Consider the following 17,505-nt stretch of genomic DNA (forward strand, 5'->3'; position numbering starts at 1 on the left):
TGTTGATTTATATGATTTATTCTTAGCTTTTATTGACTTTCTTTATTTTTCATTCATGCGTTTTTAAATTGCGCTGCTGTGACCCAGGGCTAAATAGAATAAATTAATGATTTTCTTCTGTTGCATTTTACTAGATTCCAAATTTCCAAGCTCTAATAGGTTTTAGCTAGCTCTGGTCCATAGCTCTAGCAAAGGGCATTAGGGCTATGGACCAGAGTTAGGTTTTAGCCCAGTTTCAGGTTTTAGCCCAGTTTCATAAGAGTAGCAAAGTAAACAGCTGCTTTCCAATCTTCCTTCCCTCCTTCCCTAAAGCCAAGAAGCCGCCTCTGTCCTCCCCAGCCCTTCAGCACCCCTTGCTGGCCACTCGTAGGAAGCGCGTCCAGAAACCGCATGAGCACCAGCAGCAACCGTCTTCCTCTTACCCCCACCAGGCTCCTCCTCCCTCCTCCACCTTCCACCCTGATGCCTCCATGACACCCTGGGGAGGCCACTCCCTATTCGAGTCCTCCTTCACCTCCATCCCGCCGCCTCCGGCGCCTCATCCCACCCCTGCCTCCCCTCAACGCGCTGTGGCCAGAGGGGAGGTTGTGGGTTCAAATCTGTGCTCTCCCAACCCGTCTCCATCTGTCCCAGCCCCCCAGGAGAACACGGGTACAGTACAGTGTGATTGGTTGACTGTAATAATCAATAACTGTTATGCAGTATAAGAAGCATCATGGACATCGCCTCTCCGGGCTTTGCCTATACTACCTTAGAATTAGAAACAAATATATAGTCAACCTGTATATATTTTCCTGGGTGTCTGTGTGGTGCAGGGGTAAAGTAATGCCCGACGGGTGGGTTTGATTCCTTGCACACTGATTGATTTGGTTTTGTGTCTCTCTCTCCCTCTCTCCCCCTCCTCATTTCTTTTGATTCTGGTATGTAGACGTAGCACTCTATAATGTTATACTCAGTCATAGCCTAGCTCTACCTTTAGGCAGATATTAGGTTCTTAGCTTGCTTATATGATTCTCGATGACTATTTCTATGTATTACCTTGTGGTGTTCTTGCTTACTGTAAATCGCTTTGGATTAAGAGCGCCTGCTAAAATGCCTAAATTGTTCTCTGTCTCTTGTCTCCTTGTCTCTCATCTCTCTACAGCTAGAGGAGGTGCCAGAGGGGTGCGGGTGAGGCGGAGGGTGGTGCCCCAGTGCAGGGTGCCCCGTGCACCCCGCCTGCCGCCACTCCGTCCCGTCAGCAACCTCAGCTTCTCGCGCAGCTTCACCTTCTCCTTCTTCGAGCTGCCGTTGTACCAGACACCTCATTGCAGAGCGGAGCGCATCAGAGAGCTCATGCTAATGTTACGGCAGATCCAGCACTGACCAGGCATCGAAACACAACACGCAAAATGAACAATGAACCTCTTGCTCCCGCTAAGACAGGTACAGTACTAACCAAGGCGCGTGGGGGATTTCTGAAGCACACATTAACTAGTTGCCAATTCAGTTAACCCATTTCGACCTGAGGACGAACAGTTTTCTGAAAAACCTATGTTTCTATGTGGTGCTCAAACATTTTCATGTCGAGGTCAAGGACCCCCAGAATTATCTGTAATTGACCGCCGACCCCCATCTGAAAATATGTTGTTACAGGGGACCCCCCAGGAGCAAAGAATTGAGTTGAAAACGTTCGAGCTGAAAGAATATATACCGGTATTCCAAATTTGCGACAAATTTTCACGATTTTTCAAAAAATAGCAGATCTACAAGCTTGTAGCCCGGCACTCTGTGCCACGCTATGAGCTTGTAGATCTGCTATTTTTCAATAGCTAAAGTATAACATGCTTCAAACACCAACCCGTCCAAAATGGGTTAACTTGGCGCATAAAGGACATGCGCATACTCCTATGGCCCGAAATCCTTGTGCGACTGTTCCATCGGCATCAATATTGGTGCCAATCCCGAAAGGATAAGATCTTGTTCTTTGACTGACTTTCGGAATCACTTTTCTTTTTTTTTATAACTTTATTTATAGGATTTTCAATTTTGATAGACAAACAACCCCACATATACCCCACCCTCCCCGGTTCCCTCACAAAAGAAGAAGACAACAACAACAACAAAAGCAACAATAATAAAACTATAAACCATGATAATAATAAACGGGTAATAAAGGATATAAATAATAAATTAATAAAATAATAAATAATAAAATAAAATAAATACAATAAAAATGGCCTTTTACTAGATTAAGGGGCTACACAGTGAACCAACCAGACTCTAACCAGACAGTAGTACAATTGATAAAGGAAAATAGGTTACCACACATCCAATTATCACTATAAAACATGACAAGCTAAAATGAAAAACTTTGAAAGAGTGTTAAGAGTGTACATCGTTTCTAGAAATCAAGGGAAACAGAAAAATAGGAAAACACCTATAACAGCTAGGATACAGCATCATGAATTCAATGAAAGGGGATCAAGCCTTTACAAATTTCTGCCGAGATTTGTACCTGTTGTATCTGAGTTTCTCCAACGGTATCAATCCTTGACCCAACTTGTAAATGTTGGAGGTTTATCAGGTTTCCAATTGCGGAGAATAAGTCTCCTCGCTATGAGTGAAGAAAAAGCTATGAAATTGGCTTGGTAACTGGTAATGAAATCGGTAACTGGTGCATCGTCGTTGAGAACTCCAAATATAGCAGTTATCGGGTTGGGCGCAATGGTATATGACAAATGGTTGAGAAGGCATAAAAAATACTATTCTCGAAATCATTGTCACAAATCCAATCTGGAATCTTACTATGGTTGATATTTGCACCTTTTTCCCAGGTGCAACATTAACATTTGCATAACAACATAACCGTTTTGAATGTGGTGTAAAAGTAAAGTTGTTCAATTATGTTCCATCACATGCAGGGCCAAGAGTTTTCATTCATTCAATCCCAGTTGAGTAATGAGTGCTACTACTGTAAGTGATTTAGTAATTAATTGCTTCTCTGTCGAAGGTGTGTTTAATTAACCATGATGTAAAGTGTGCATTCACAACCTAATTTACAATTTGTCAGCCTGTCCCCTGACGATTCCGAATGAGGTGACAAGGTGACATTCTGTGTCAAGCACTCACAACATTTATTTATGCCTTTGCTTTTGATGTTGTGAAGTGTTGTGATGTGTGAAGTGGATGCTATGTTAGTGTGAGTGTGGGGGAATGTGAGTGAAATAGGTTCCCCCTCGCGGCTTCCATTTGCCGCGGGGGCAAGCGTTTCCGGGAATCTGTCCGTCGCGGCATTCAGCCGTGTGGATGGAGCTTCTTTTCCATCCACCAGCTGTCTAAAAACCCGACAGACAGCGCAAAACTGCCGCACCTTTCTGCCCAAGTGTGGAAACACTGTCTCTCTCTCCCCCTCCCTGTGTGTGATGTCCTATCACCATGTTATGTTGAACCTTGTCCTAAAACGCATAAAAGATAGGGCCAGACAGAAATATTGGCTCTTAACCCATTGATGCCTGAGGCCGAATCTGGGAACGCCTTCTAGGGCCTGACCTAGGTTTCTGAAAACCTTCAAATTCTGATGTTTTTTTTTTAAATAGTTATGTTGCTACATGTATAGCAATAGCTGATGAGACACAGAGAGCGCGCCGGCATCAAGGGTAGAACAACGTATACGTTGCACCAGGCGTCAATTGGTTAACTATGGTATGTATCGTCCATTATTTGACATAATTATGCTTTTCAAACATTTCAAACATTTTCCAAATTAGCCGATCTACAAGCTCAAAACACAACAAATAAAACATAATTAATTTCATGTGTATTTTACTCAATCTCTCACATGTTATTTGTGTTTATTTTAATTGATTTGTTTGCTTAGAAGTAAAGTGTTCTAAAAATATAAATTAATTAAATCTAAATGTTGTAATTAATTGGAAAATGTTGCTGTTTTCTTTTGCTAAATATCGTTGAAAACATGGAATTAGTGGTCTAGGACTCCGAAAGTTAGACCAATTCAGCAGATTTAGAGGCCATTATATATAGATGTCTTTCCCCTTTTTCTTCTTTAAAAAAACATCATGTTTAAACTTTAAATACACCAACAGCTTCAAATTGGCAAATGGATAATTAATAACGGAATAGTTGGGAAGGAAAAAAAGGGCGACAGCCAATGCAGTGTGCGTTTGGTTCCCTCCAGACTAGATTTTGCTCTCTATTGTGGTATCTCACAGACTTCCCATCCCACCATTTTCAAAATTCTGTTAAATAGCAGAGGATGGTTTCGATCCATCGACCTCTGGGTTATGGGCCCAGCACGCTTCCGCTGCGCCACTCTGCTGACAGACACCCCAGATGGGACTCGAACCCACAATCCCTGGCTTAGGAGGCCAGTGCCTTATCCATTAGGCCACTGGGGCTGCTATGTGGTGGTCTGATTGTTCAATCTAACAATGAGATCAGTCAAACAAAGCCCTATCCAGCAGTGTAGATGAGTGAAAGGGAGGGGTGCTATGGATTGCTCTGCACATGTGTTGCGCGGTGGCAGTGGATCAGGGGTAGAGTGGCCGGATGGGAACCGTGAGGCTCCCAGCTCCCGGGCTCCCCCAGAGTTGGTGTCGAGGTGTCCTCGAACAAGACACTGAACCCCTAATTGCTCCCAATCTGCCGGTTGGTGCCTTGCATGGTTTCCTCTGCCATCGGTGAATGCGTGAATGTAATGCACAATCTATGTAAAGCACTTTGGTGTGCATGCGTGCGCTATGAACAGCTATGAATTCAAACTAGAATTGGAATACAACAAGCACAAAGTAAGGAGTGATTTAAAAGTAATTTTGTCAGAATGTTCCAGTGACTGGAGGTGAAAACCTCATCACACTTAGTCTTTATCTTAGACTAAATCATCTGCTAACCATCTGGTTCATAAATAATGTTATTAATTAATAAGACCATTCAGTCATTATGCAACAATAAAGTAAATTTACATCAACCTTGCACCATTTTAATCAAATATTCATGAACGTGGGCGGTTGAGACCACTCCACACCACTGATTCACCACGCAACTCCATTATTATCCTTGACCTTAAGACTGTTTTGCATTGGTGCGGTTTCCAGTTTGGCCCTTAGTTCTATCCCAGAAACAGGATGGTCTCTACCTGGTTGTACATTTTAGGGTTAGCAGTTATCAGGATTCTGTGATTATTACAGATATCAAATCAATCAAGGGCCATGCCACAATGATTACCGGTCATTAACGATATCGCACATTACGTAATAGTAATGTTAACCTCACAAAACCGGGAGGTTTTACAGATTGGTGGAGCTTTGCGTCATGTCTGTGCAACTGCTCCAATACAAGTGGTGGCGTACGTACACAATAGAACTCCACTCACGGGTGCCCAACTGCTCATGTATGTCATCCACACAATCGGGGATCCTTGTTTCTCCATATTTAGTGAATGGGTTGTTTAGACTAGAGGCACTTCGACGTCATATGACACAGCCAAGTCTATGGACTTTTAATGTTTGTTTACAGCACTTTAAACATACATTACCAGGCGCCCCTCTTTAAGCAAATGGAGACTGCCTGAGCTGAGTTATTAAAGAAACAAACTATGTAAGTGTGAACGTTATTGCACATGAAGCAGTATGACTACTACACTTGTGGACTGGAGCCAATAGAGCCTCTGTGAAAGGGGAGCTGTGATGAAGGAGCCATTCAGAGGTAATTGAATAGCCTAGAAGAGGGAGAGGACTGGGGGGGGGAGAGAGAGAGGGTGGAGGGCAGGACTGGGGGAGAGAGAAAAGGGGACTAGAGGGGAGAGAGAGGGGGAGGAGGATTGTAAATTCACCACAGCGTGCACTCCGTGCAGAGTTCAAGGCCTCGCCCCAACTCACGTGAGTTTGTGTGTTCAACTGTGCAAGAGAGAGAGAGTTCATATGTTTGTGTGAGAGGACACACACACACACTCCTGCTGCACTGTGTGATAGTGCTGATAGACTCACTCTACACACTCATGACCTTCAAGTGCCTCTATGCAGTTTGCTACTGTCACCGTCCTCATTCAAATTGTCTCACAACAACTTTATTCGCACATTTGAAACACAACAAAATCTCACTGTTTTGCACAGAACTATAGTCTTGAACAAAAACCTACTAGGCCTACAACTAAACCAGATGAAAGTACAAAATGATCTTCTGCACCACCAAGGGCAGCAGCAGCAGCCATGTCATGCAGTCACCCTGGATGAAGCGCAGCTGGATCTCCTTGGACGGCGTGCAGAAAAGACGTCTAGATCTGTTTTGGGGAGATTGAAAGCTGGATGCCGGTGAGTTATACAAGAGACCTTAACAGCCAATTGTGTGTGTGTGTGTGTGTGTGTGTGTGTGTGTGTGTGTGTGTGTGTGTGTGTGTGTGTGTGTGTGTGTGTGTGTGTGTGTGTGTGTGTGTGTGTGTGTGTGTGTGTGTGTGTGTGTGTGTGTGTGTGTGTGTGTGTGTGTGTGTGTGTGTGTGTGTGTGTGTGTGTGTGCGCGCGCACGGAAATATATTTATTTCTGATCATGTATCTGTATGGTACAGTAAATCAGGAGGCAGCCTGAGGTACAACCAAAAGCTGCCTTTATTGCTGTATTCATACAAAAGTGAAAGCAACTCAAACTCGGTAGGATCAGTGTCAATTAGCCCACCCCAAAAAGCGATTGTCCAATGCCAATCCAAATAGTTTAGCAACGGTTGCTATGCAGGTCAGCTTTCTTCACTGCTAACGTGCCTATTGGACAAGGATGGGTTGGGGAGCGACTTAGTGAAGGGCTAATTATTGCCTCTCAATCAGGACATAATTGCTACTGTAAGCTTTCCTGCATGTGCACCTCTTACTTGTTAATTTAACTCTGAGTGTACAACTACAATTTGGTTCCATTTGTACAATCTCAGAGTTACAGACCCATAAGGGTCCATTTGGTTCCAAAGTATCATTTAGCTGGGGACCCCCTGTAACTCCCTGAAGGACCCCTGGGGGTCCCCGGAATTTAAATTCTCTTTATACTATTCAGTCTCTCTTTCTTCCCCAGATGTTCAGGCCCCAGGCTGAAGAGCTGTGTTCTGGCCAGTGTTCCTGTCCTCTCCTGGCTCCCTCGTTACTCCATCAGAGACAACGCCGTGGGAGACCTCGTCTCTGGGCTCAGTGTGGGCATTATGCAGCTGCCACAAGGTGAACCAAATAACGGCTCCATATTTGTACACGAGTTCGCTGAGTCACGGTGGTGGTTCTTGAAATTAAAAGGTTTGAGAACCAAGCGGTATTGTAATTGCATAGCACAGCTGGTTCTCAACGTTTTTGGCTGGGGACCCCCGGAAACGCTTTGGCCATGTCTCGCGACCCCAGCGCCACCCCCCTCCCCACCCCCAGTGCAAACTGACCGCTACAATAAACATAATAATAGAGAAAATACTTCATATACTAAAACCAGATATAAACATGAATGAAAGTTTATGCATGAACTAGATGGGATTATTATGTCATGTCAGCACCATCAGAAGATGTAACCCAGGTAAAGTAATCTGTCACTCCATCTGTCCAAAGTCATTTCTGATAGCCTGCAGGCTGCAGCACTGCAGTCCTACAGATACAGATTGATTGAAAGTGAAACATGCACATTGATTGAATATTTTACTATCAGATCGGTACAGTTCAAAGACTCATTTGGTACAATGAAGCGCGACGCAGCCAGCCAGCCAGTGAAGTCCATAGACTTGGCTGGCACACATTACATCATTCATTTACCCTAAACAAACTTTAAAACCAGTAACTCAACGAGGCACTTTTTCTCATACCCCCCCCCCCCCCTTCTCTGTCTTCCTCTGTCTGTTGCTGCCTCTCTTCTCTCCAGGTATGGCCAATGCCATGTTGGTAGGCGTTCCTCCTGTTTTGGGTCTGTATACCTCCCTCTACCCTCTTCTGATCTACTTCGTCTTTGGCACCTCCAGACACCTTTCCATTGGTGAGCGTAACAGAGTGTGAGGCTTAGTGGCTCAACCAATTATTACACAGTAAGTATACACATAATTGATGTGTACAGTATACTAGTGTAGGAAATGATGTGGATCTCAGGATCCATATAGAAACGGCATGGATTCAATGTGGATCTCTGACTTCATGTAACCAGCCTGTGACAACCTCACTCATCAGTGATGTCAACCAGCCCACTTGAAAATCTTAAATAAGAATACATCGCATGGATGCACCTGGGACGTATCCTCAGTGATGTATCCTGAGGTCAACGGGGTTTCGGGTATACCAACATCATACCCCTCACTCAGGCGACCCAGCTGGGGTTGATGATCAAATCCCGACTTACGTCCCAGTAGCTACCCTCGATCAGTCCATCAGGGAATAAGCAAGGCCACACAATCCGTTGCTCTGGAACTACTCTGCCGGGACTGGGAGAGCCAGATTCTGGCGCGTGGAAGGACTAGGCTCTGTGGGTTGACTCCTGTCCGGGCCCCTCCTATACGTGCCCAGACTCCCAGCACCAGGCACTCCATTCAGGAGTGGTGGATTATAATGGCCCTCCTAAAGGCCTCACCGAGGTTTGTTGGGCTTCCTCCTCACGGAGCACACAGGCTGGGGCGCTAACCCATACTGCTCACCCGGGTGCTGTCTACATTCCGCCTGTCACCCGTCTCTCCGGTGGTCACCAGACTATACCCAGTTGTCACATAGTCTATTCCTATGAGTCACTATAAATAGTGACTCATGCTGTACTTCACGGCCTTTTAACACAGCAGCCTATCGCAGTAAACTTTAAGTTCCTAATTATCAGTATTGTCTCTCCCCAGTATGCTTAAAAGATAATGTCATGTGGTGCAGCCAGTTGCACCGAACATGCTCCTTGTGAGTCATTTGGAACCATGTTTCAATCTTACTGCCATCATGTCTCACGTAATACCTTCCCTGTCCCTGCCCTAAAACATAAATTGCATACAAATGAATTATGTGTGCTGTTCTGGGAGCCTCCTCTCCTGTGAACAGCTCACTACATTGCCTCACTCCGCTCTCCTACTGACCGTCTCAATACATTTTTATGTGTGTAATTTAGATAGCAAATCTGATGCGTCACTCCTCTCTTACCTGAAAACTCTCTACTGACAAAACTGTTATGTTGTGACTCCAAGAACTGGAAGAGGGAGAGATTGAAAATGTCAGCAAACACATCCGCTAACTATATAAACTAGGGTTGTCCCAATCGGATCAGGTGATCGGAAATCGGGGCCGATCACGTTATTTTCAAATGATCAGAATCGGATCGGGAGCCAAAAAACGTGATCGGGACATCCCTAGTATCAATATTATATCCATATCATGATGTTAGACTGGATATTGTCTGTGATTTGGGATATTGTACTATTGTGATGTGGCATAAACGTGTTCTATACCAGTGGTTCCCAAACCTTTTCATGTCAAGGACCCCCAAATTAACACTCATCAGCCCACTCATCAGACCCCCATTTGAAAAGATGTGCCAGGGACCCCCATGAGAGAAGATTTGTAGTTTTGTACGGCTCTAGCGGTGATTCTCAACCTGTTTAATTTCAAGGACCCCCAGTTTGACATGCATTAGTCTACGGGCCCCCATTCAATGGCATTTCTTTCTCTGGGACCCACAATTTATTGTGAAATTAATGTTAATTTAACTCTGAGAGTGTACAAATGGAACCAAATGTACCCGTTAGGGTCCATGACCCATTAGGGTCCAATTAGTTCCAAACTATCCTTTAGCTGGGGGCCCCCTGGAACTCCCTCAATGACCGGGAGCAAAAACACAAACACTTCTTTACAATGATCCCCCTATTAGTTACTGCATTGGTTCAAAGCATGCAAGTGACCACCATAAGCTCTGGTTCAAAGCATGCAAGTGACCACCATAAGCTCTGGGTCAAAGCATGCAGGTGAGCACCATAAGCTCTGGGTCAAAGCATGCAGGTGACCACCATAAGCTCTGGGTCAAAGCATGCAGGTGACCACCATAAGCTCTGGGTCAAAGCATGCAGGTGAGCACCATAAGCTCTGGGTCAAAGCATGCAGGTGACCACCATAAGCTCTGGGTCAAAGCATGAAGATGGGTTTAAAGCTGTTTAAAACTCTGTTAGCACACAGGATGGTTTTGACCCATTGATGTCAAATCCATATTACATTTGATCAGGTTAGTCAGTAGACCACCACACTTCCACTGTCACTCCAGAGGGGACTATAACTTACTGTCACTCAGTCACTCCAGAGGGGACTATAACCCGCCACAATCCCTGGTTTAGGGGACTATAACCCACCACAATCCCTGGTTTAGGAGGCTATTGCCTTATCTATTAAGACACCGGGGATGTAAACTGTGTGTGTGTGTGTGTGTGTGTGTGTGTGTGTGTGTGTGTGTGTGTGACAGGTACATTTGCTGTCGTGTCCATCATGATTGGGTCTGTGACAGCTAACATGGAGTTGCCTGGTAACGGTGCAGCGGAGAGCGAGGATGTTGTGAATGCAGCTAAAGTGTCTGTGGCCATACAGATCACTGTTATATGTGGGCTTATACAGGTGAATGCACACACACACACATGCAGGTGAACACACACACATGCGCACACTCACACACACACACACACACATACAGGTGAACACATGTGCACACACACAGGCACATACAGGTGAACACATGCACACACACACACGCACGTCTCTCACACACACACACACACACACACACACACACACACACACACACACACACACACACACACACACACACACAGACAGACAATGAGACCTTCAGCTCATTAAAGAGAGATTCAGAGTACAAATTCAGAGAGTACATTCAGAGTGTACAAATGGAACCAAATGGACTCTGAGAGTGTACAAATGGAACCAAATGGACCCGTTAACATAGAACACAGAACCGTAAAACTCTTCTCTTATGGGGGTCCCTGGCATATCTTTTCAAATTGGGGTCCGAGGGCTGATGAGTGTCATTTTGGGAGTCCCTGACATGAAAAAGTGTAGGAACCACTGCCCTAGAGGAACCACTGCCCTAGATGAACCACTGCCCTAGATGAACCACTGCCCTAGATGAACCACTGCCCTAGATGAACCACTGCCCTAGATGAACCACTGCCCTAGATGAACCACTGCCCTAGATGCGACTCACGATCCCTTAAATGGCGACAGAATAGCTGCATTTCTCATTTCCGTGACAGAGGTGGAGGGTTTGGAATGGATGTAGGTAATGTATGATTAGTGCTGCTCGCAGAGCTGATAGGGCGGCTCATTGTCTGGTTCAAATCTGTTTTCACAGGAATATGCTCGACTTTTGTGAGGATTTAATATATGACCCTGTTATACAGGGGTTATATAACCCCTGTATAACAGGGTCATATATTAAATCCTCAAAAAGAAGGCAGCTGCCTTCTTCAAAGACATTATTTTGATCAATTGCTTAAGAGGCTTCCAGCGCAGGAAGTTTGTCATGAACTTGACTGTTTTTTGTGGCTCACACACAAGCACAGCCCTTTTCAAGACTTTATAAAGCGTCTCTTTCTTTTTTATGTTTTTTGTGGCTTTATTTTATATTTTTTATAGAGGGATAGACAGTAGGCTGACAGAAAATGGGGGGGGAATTAAAATATTTCAGTGCACTGTGCCTACACATGTCGCGACCGCAGGTCGCGACATGTGTAGGCACAATGCAAGGAATAAATGCATTCGCCATGTATCCGAAGGAAGTCTGATCCAATCACTTTTAGATTTCTCCAGTTTAATCCTGAGTTTAAGTTTTTTAGTGTTCAAGATCTAATTTTAGGCATGTTTAAGCCTCGAGGAAAATCCGTGTTGAGGTTCTTAATCCACTGTTTTTCATTAAAACGTCTTTGTCCTACTGTCCAGTTAGGATTGTGTTGAAGTCCAGTGCATTTTAGAGCTCCAATGCCGTGCGCCATGAAATGTTGTACCAATCTTGTGGTTGTCTTTTTGGCATTGTTAATATTGTATCTGTGTCGTCCCAGCCTAGTACCTATTGTTTTACCTGTCTCTCCGACATATTGTAAACCACATTTTTCACATGTGATTAAATAAATGCAGTTGCTGGTTCTGGCTGTTATTTGTTGTTTAATCTCCAAGACGCGTTTTGTGGTTCTATTTTTTACTAATTGTTTGGGTTTGAAGTATTCTGGTCCCTGGCGTGCTGGTGTGTTGATTTCTTTTAGCTTGCTGTGTACTAGATAATCTTTAAGGTTTTTATTTTTTCTGTAGGCCGATATAATTTTATAATCTTTTAGAAGATCGTCTGTTCGGTTCTCAAAATTCCTTTTTATTCTGTTGTTGGCTAGTGTGCTCTGTGTTGAATAACTGGTTATCAGGGCCAATTTGGGGCCTGTATCTCGCACTTTTATTTCTAAGAAGGTTTTTTGGGCTTTCCGGAGGAAGGTCCTAGTGTATCCTCTTAGTCTGAGGGCATTAAATAGAGTTTTACAAGCTATTTTGAAATCACTTCTTTGCGTGCAAATCCTATGGAATCTTAGTAGTTGTGATTTGACTATTCCTGTGTAGGAGTGTGTCGGGTGGAATGACGTTTTGTGTAATAGGGCGTGAGTGTCTGTTTCTTTAAAGAATACTTTTAAGTCTAGTTTCCCATTTGTGTTAAAGTTTGGGCCCTTGAAGATTGTTACATCAAGAAAGTCAATCCTTTCTGTGTGTGTCACATATTTTATCGTTATGGATCTATGATGGCTATTTAAAACATCAATAAATTCCTGGAATTCTTCTTGGCTATGTTCCCATATTCCAAATATATCATCTAGAAATCTATAGTAATGTGTCGGTTTAAGTCTGCATTTTTCTAGGGCAGTCTGTTCCCATATGCTCATGTAAATGTTTGCATAAGATGGTGCAAATCTCTTTCCCATGGCCGTGCCTTTGATTTGTAAATAGAATTTGTTGTTAAAGGAAAAATCATTCTGGGTTAGATTTAAGTCTAGTAATTGGAGTAATTCCTCCTCTGGTCGACTTGTGTCTGGGTATTTACTAAAGACTTCCCTGACTGCTTGTAGTCCTGATTCTGTTTCAATGTTTGTGTAGAGGCTGTCTATATCTATTACAATTTACAATTTACAATTTAGGCATTTAGCAGACGCTCTTAATCCAGAGCGACTTACATTAAGCAAGAACAAAAGCATGGGAATACATCACATAAAGACATTTATCATGAAACATGCATAAGCTAAGAAAGTAACAGTGGAATATCTATAATGAAACTATACATATAAGCTATACATCTATACTACTATGCTACACATATGTACTATGACGTGCTATGACTACTAGAATTGCTATCTAAGGGGGTGGGGTAAGTGCTATGGGCCATGATGGAGTCTGAAAAGGTGGGTTTTCAGACTGCGGCGGAAGATTGGGAGTGATGCTGCAGTTCTGACTGCAATGGGAAGTGCATTCCACAGTTTTGGAGCCAGAAGGGAGAAGAGTTTGGGACGTGTGGAGCGTTGTCCCGGCGTTTTTAGTGAGGGTACTTCCAGCTTCCCTGCGTTGGCTGATCTGAGTGAGCGGGAGGGTTTGTAGGGTTCGATCATACTTGCAAGATATGGGGGAGCCATACCTTTGGTTGCTTTGAATGCCAGCATCAGGGTTTTGTATTCTGTGCGGGCAGCGACCGGGAGCCAGTGGAGGGAGCGGAGCAGGGGGGAGACATGTGAGAATTTTGGCTGGTTGAAGACCAAGCGAGCTGCAGCATTTTGGATCAGCTGGAGAGGCTTAAGTGCACATGCTGGTAGGCCAGTAAGGAGGGAGTTACAATAGTCAAGTTTTGACAAGACTGTTGTCTGGATTAGGAGCTGGGCTGATTCCTGGGTGAGGAACGGTCTAATTCGTCGTATGTTATAGAGTGTGAACCTACAGGATCGAGTGACAGCTGTGATGTGAGTTTTGAACGAGAGCTGACTGTCCAGGACAACACCAAGATTCCTGGCTGTTGGGACAGACGTTACCAGGGCGTTGTCTATGGAGATAGTTAGCTCCCGCATAGGGCAGGACTTAGCTGGGAAGAAGAGAAGCTCAGTCTTGTCTGGGTTCAGTTTGAGGTGGTTGGAGGACATCCACTGTGAGATGTCAGCCAGGCATGCGGTGATGCGCTCTTCCACCTGAGTGGCAGAGGGGGGGAAGGATAGAAACAGTTGTGTGTCATCGGCGTAGCAGTGATAGGATATATTGTGAGCAGAGATGATAGTGCCAAGGGATTTAGTGTACAGTGAGAAAAGGAGGGGACCAAGAACCGATCCCTGTGGGACCCCAGTTTGGAGGGTTCGGGGGGATGATAACAGACCTTTCCAGGAAACCTGGTAGGTCCGGTCGGTGAGGTAGGAAGAGAACCACTTTAGTGCCGTTCCACCGATGCCTAGATCCGCTAGGGTGTCTAGGAGCAGCTGGTGGTTCACTGTGTCAAATGCTGCCGATAGGTCTAGGAGGATCAGTACTGCAGAGTGGGAAGCAGCTTGGGCAGCATGTAGTGCTTCTGTGACTGCCAGCAGGGCAGTTTCTGTGGAGTGGGCCTTCTTGAATCCGGACTGGTTGGGATCCAGCAGGTTGTGCTGTGAGAGATGGAGAGAGAGCTGGTTGGAGACAACACGTTCAATGGTTTTAGAAATAAATGAAAGGAGTGATACCGGTCTGTAGTTCTTGACATCTGAGGGGTCAAGAGTTGGTTTCTTGAGGAGTGGTGTTACTCTGGCTGACTTGAGGGCAGATGGGACACAGCCTGAGGTTACTGAGGTGTTGATGATGGAGGTGATGAAGGGGAGCAGATCAGGTGCGATGGTCTGGAAGATTGGAGACGGGACAGGGTCAAGAGGACAGGTGGTAGGTCTAGAGGATGTCACTAATTGTAGAACCTCGTCTGGGGAAAGAGGAGAGAAGGAGGACATGCATGGTATGTTGGGGTTAGTGTTGGTTGAGTCAGATGCCACTTTATGTGGGAGGGGAGGAAAGGAGCTGCTGATATCATCAACCTTCTTCTCGAAGTAGTTGACAAAAACCTCAGCAGTGAGGGATGCAGGTTGAGTGGGGGGAGGGGGTTTAAGGAGGGAGGAGAAGGTGGAGAAGAGCTTCCTGGGGTTAGAAGTACAGGATTGGATTTTGGATATTGAAAATAGAAGGGCCTCCTTTCCTACTTTAATAGCTTTAATTTTGTCCACAAAATCGTAAGTGTCTTTTATAAAACTGGGGTGTTTTATCGACAGTGGGTTCAGGAAATATTCAATAAACTCTGCTGTCTGATACGTCTCGCTGCCACAGTCCGACACAATTGGTCTCCCGGGTGGAATTTCATATGGTATTGTCCATGAATCCGGGCTTTTGTGTATTTTTGGTAAAAGATAAAATATCCTAGCCCGTGGGCTATCCTGTCCTATTAAGTATTGATGTTGTTTGGCGTTTATGTGCCTTTTGTCCTTAAGTGTGTTTATGATGGCTATGGCCTTCGTAGCTGTCTGCATGTAAATGGGTTGGTCTAATTGCCTATAATGGTCCTGATTGTTGAGCTGTCTCTCACCTTCTAAAAGGTATTGGTGTCTATCCATAATTACTATGCAGGAGCCTTTGTCTGCTGGTTTGATAATGATTTGTTTGTTGTTGATTAGTTCCCTAAGTGCCCTGGTTTGTTCTATTGTGAGATTATCTTTTTCCTTAATGTGTCCTGGTATGCGTGTTACCGTATTCATGTCCTTCTGCATCAGTCGTTTAAGACTGCTTGGGATTAAATTCTCAGACGGTTCCCAGCTCGATTTTGGTCGAAAAGGCAGTATCTCCGTTCCCTGGTCCATTCCAAAGTGTGTAGCTAGTTTCAATCTGCGGTGATACTGAGAAAGGTCTTTCTTTAACCTGTTGGTTTGTTGTTTATAGATATCCAGTGTCGGGACAAAGGAAAGTCCCTTTTCCAGCAGTTCGGTCTGGTGTTGATCTGGCTGGAAGTAATGGGACAGATTAATTATGTTTGACTTGCCCCCCCTCCTTTCTGGGTTTATGGGGTTTATGGGGTCTATAAGAAAATGGGGGGGGGTGACATGCAGTAAAGGCCGTCGGGATTGGGAGTCGTACCCGCAGCACACTGCCAGACTGGATTACCAGCCAAGGTGCCTAGACCGCTGATCCACAGACCAGGCCTATCAAGTGTCTCTCAACATAATAGTCACATTAAATTACCTACCGTGTCTCTGTCAGGTTTGATACACAAACACATACATGCACATTAACGCCCAAGATTACAAGGAAGAAATCTGAAACATCCCTAAACATGTTGACCAGTACAAAAATGCACATATACACATGCATGTATCCACCTAATGTGTATAAATGTATCATTTAAACAGTGTCCTACACAGGCTATTTTTGCAATATTCTACACAACATTAGAGACAATTATTTCTCTCTCTCTCTCTCTCTCTCCCCCTCTCTCTCTCCAGCTGCTGTTGTACGTGTTAGGTGGAGGTGGTGTGTGTCGCTGGCTCTCTAACTCGGTCATCAGAGGCTACACCACGGCAGCAGGAATACACGTGATAGTTCTGCAGATGCCACTGTTGACTGGCATAGCTGTACACAAACACACTGGACTACTGCCCGCAGCATGGGTGAGTTAAGGCAGGCAGGTAGTCGTGCACAAACCTTTTCCAACAATTCCAACCCAGAGATATCAATCCATGCTGCGTGTGTGTGTGTGTGTGTGTGTGTGTGTGTGTGTGTGTGTGTGTGTGTGTGTGTGTGTGCATTCCTATGTAGACTCTAAAAGACGTCCTGTCAGGAATGACCAGTGTGGTGCCAGGAACTCTGCTGGTCTCACTGGTTTCCATAGTGATCCTTGTTTCAGGCAAACTGCTGAACGAGCGCTTTAAAAACAAGCTCCCTGTCGCCATACCATGGGAACTAATACTAGTGAGAGACACACACACGCACGCACGTACGCACGCACGGCTACACGCAAGCAAACACACACACACGTACAGCCGCAAACACACACACACACGCACGGCTACACGCAAGCAAACACACACACACACACACACACACACACACACACACACACACACACACACACACACACACACACACACACGCACGTACAGACACACACACACACACACACACACACACACACACATTCACTCTCTCTACCTCTGGCCTTTCCTCTCTCTATCCCTGTACTGGGATAAACAGATGCTGGCTCAGACTCAGTGACAGTGATAAGTGGTGTACTGTACATACTGTAACAATGTCTTTATCATGTGTCGTCTCTCACATTCCTACAGTGGCGTGCACAGATAGGCACTAGGGGTGCTAGAGCAGCCCCTGCCCTTTTGGCAATGTGCCCTTTTGAAAAAAATAAAAAATAAATAACTTATTTTTGTACATTGTACACTGTACAGTATGTGGTCCATGGTGACATTGATCAATTCTTGATAAAAAGCTTCAAATATATTTTTTAGGC

General features: G+C 44.7%; 1 protein-coding gene across 2 annotated transcripts in view; it reads left to right on the forward strand.

Annotated features, from left to right (window-relative positions):
• The first annotated feature begins 6,174 nt into the window (after window positions 1–6,174).
• slc26a6.1 (solute carrier family 26 member 6, tandem duplicate 1) overlaps window positions 6,175–17,505 on the forward strand; it is a 28,601-nt gene continuing 17,270 nt past the window's right edge. The window contains exons 1-6 of one of the 2 annotated variants that reach the window (XM_080763102.1): window positions 6,175–6,308; window positions 7,051–7,190; window positions 7,870–7,980; window positions 10,417–10,565; window positions 16,487–16,651; window positions 16,800–16,952. In XM_080763102.1, the coding sequence (XP_080619228.1) occupies window positions 7,175–7,190; window positions 7,870–7,980; window positions 10,417–10,565; window positions 16,487–16,651; window positions 16,800–16,952 (594 nt within the window). In that variant the 5' untranslated portion in view covers window positions 6,175–6,308; window positions 7,051–7,174. Of the gene's footprint in view, window positions 6,309–7,050; window positions 7,191–7,869; window positions 7,981–10,416; window positions 10,566–16,486; window positions 16,652–16,799; window positions 16,953–17,505 lie in introns of those variants that run through there. The other variant, XM_080763101.1, reaches the window with a different exon arrangement.

The sequence above is a fragment of the Protomyctophum bolini genome, assembly GCF_963924005.1.
Source record: "Protomyctophum bolini genome assembly, chromosome: 5".
NCBI lineage: Eukaryota > Metazoa > Chordata > Actinopteri > Myctophiformes > Myctophidae > Protomyctophum > Protomyctophum bolini.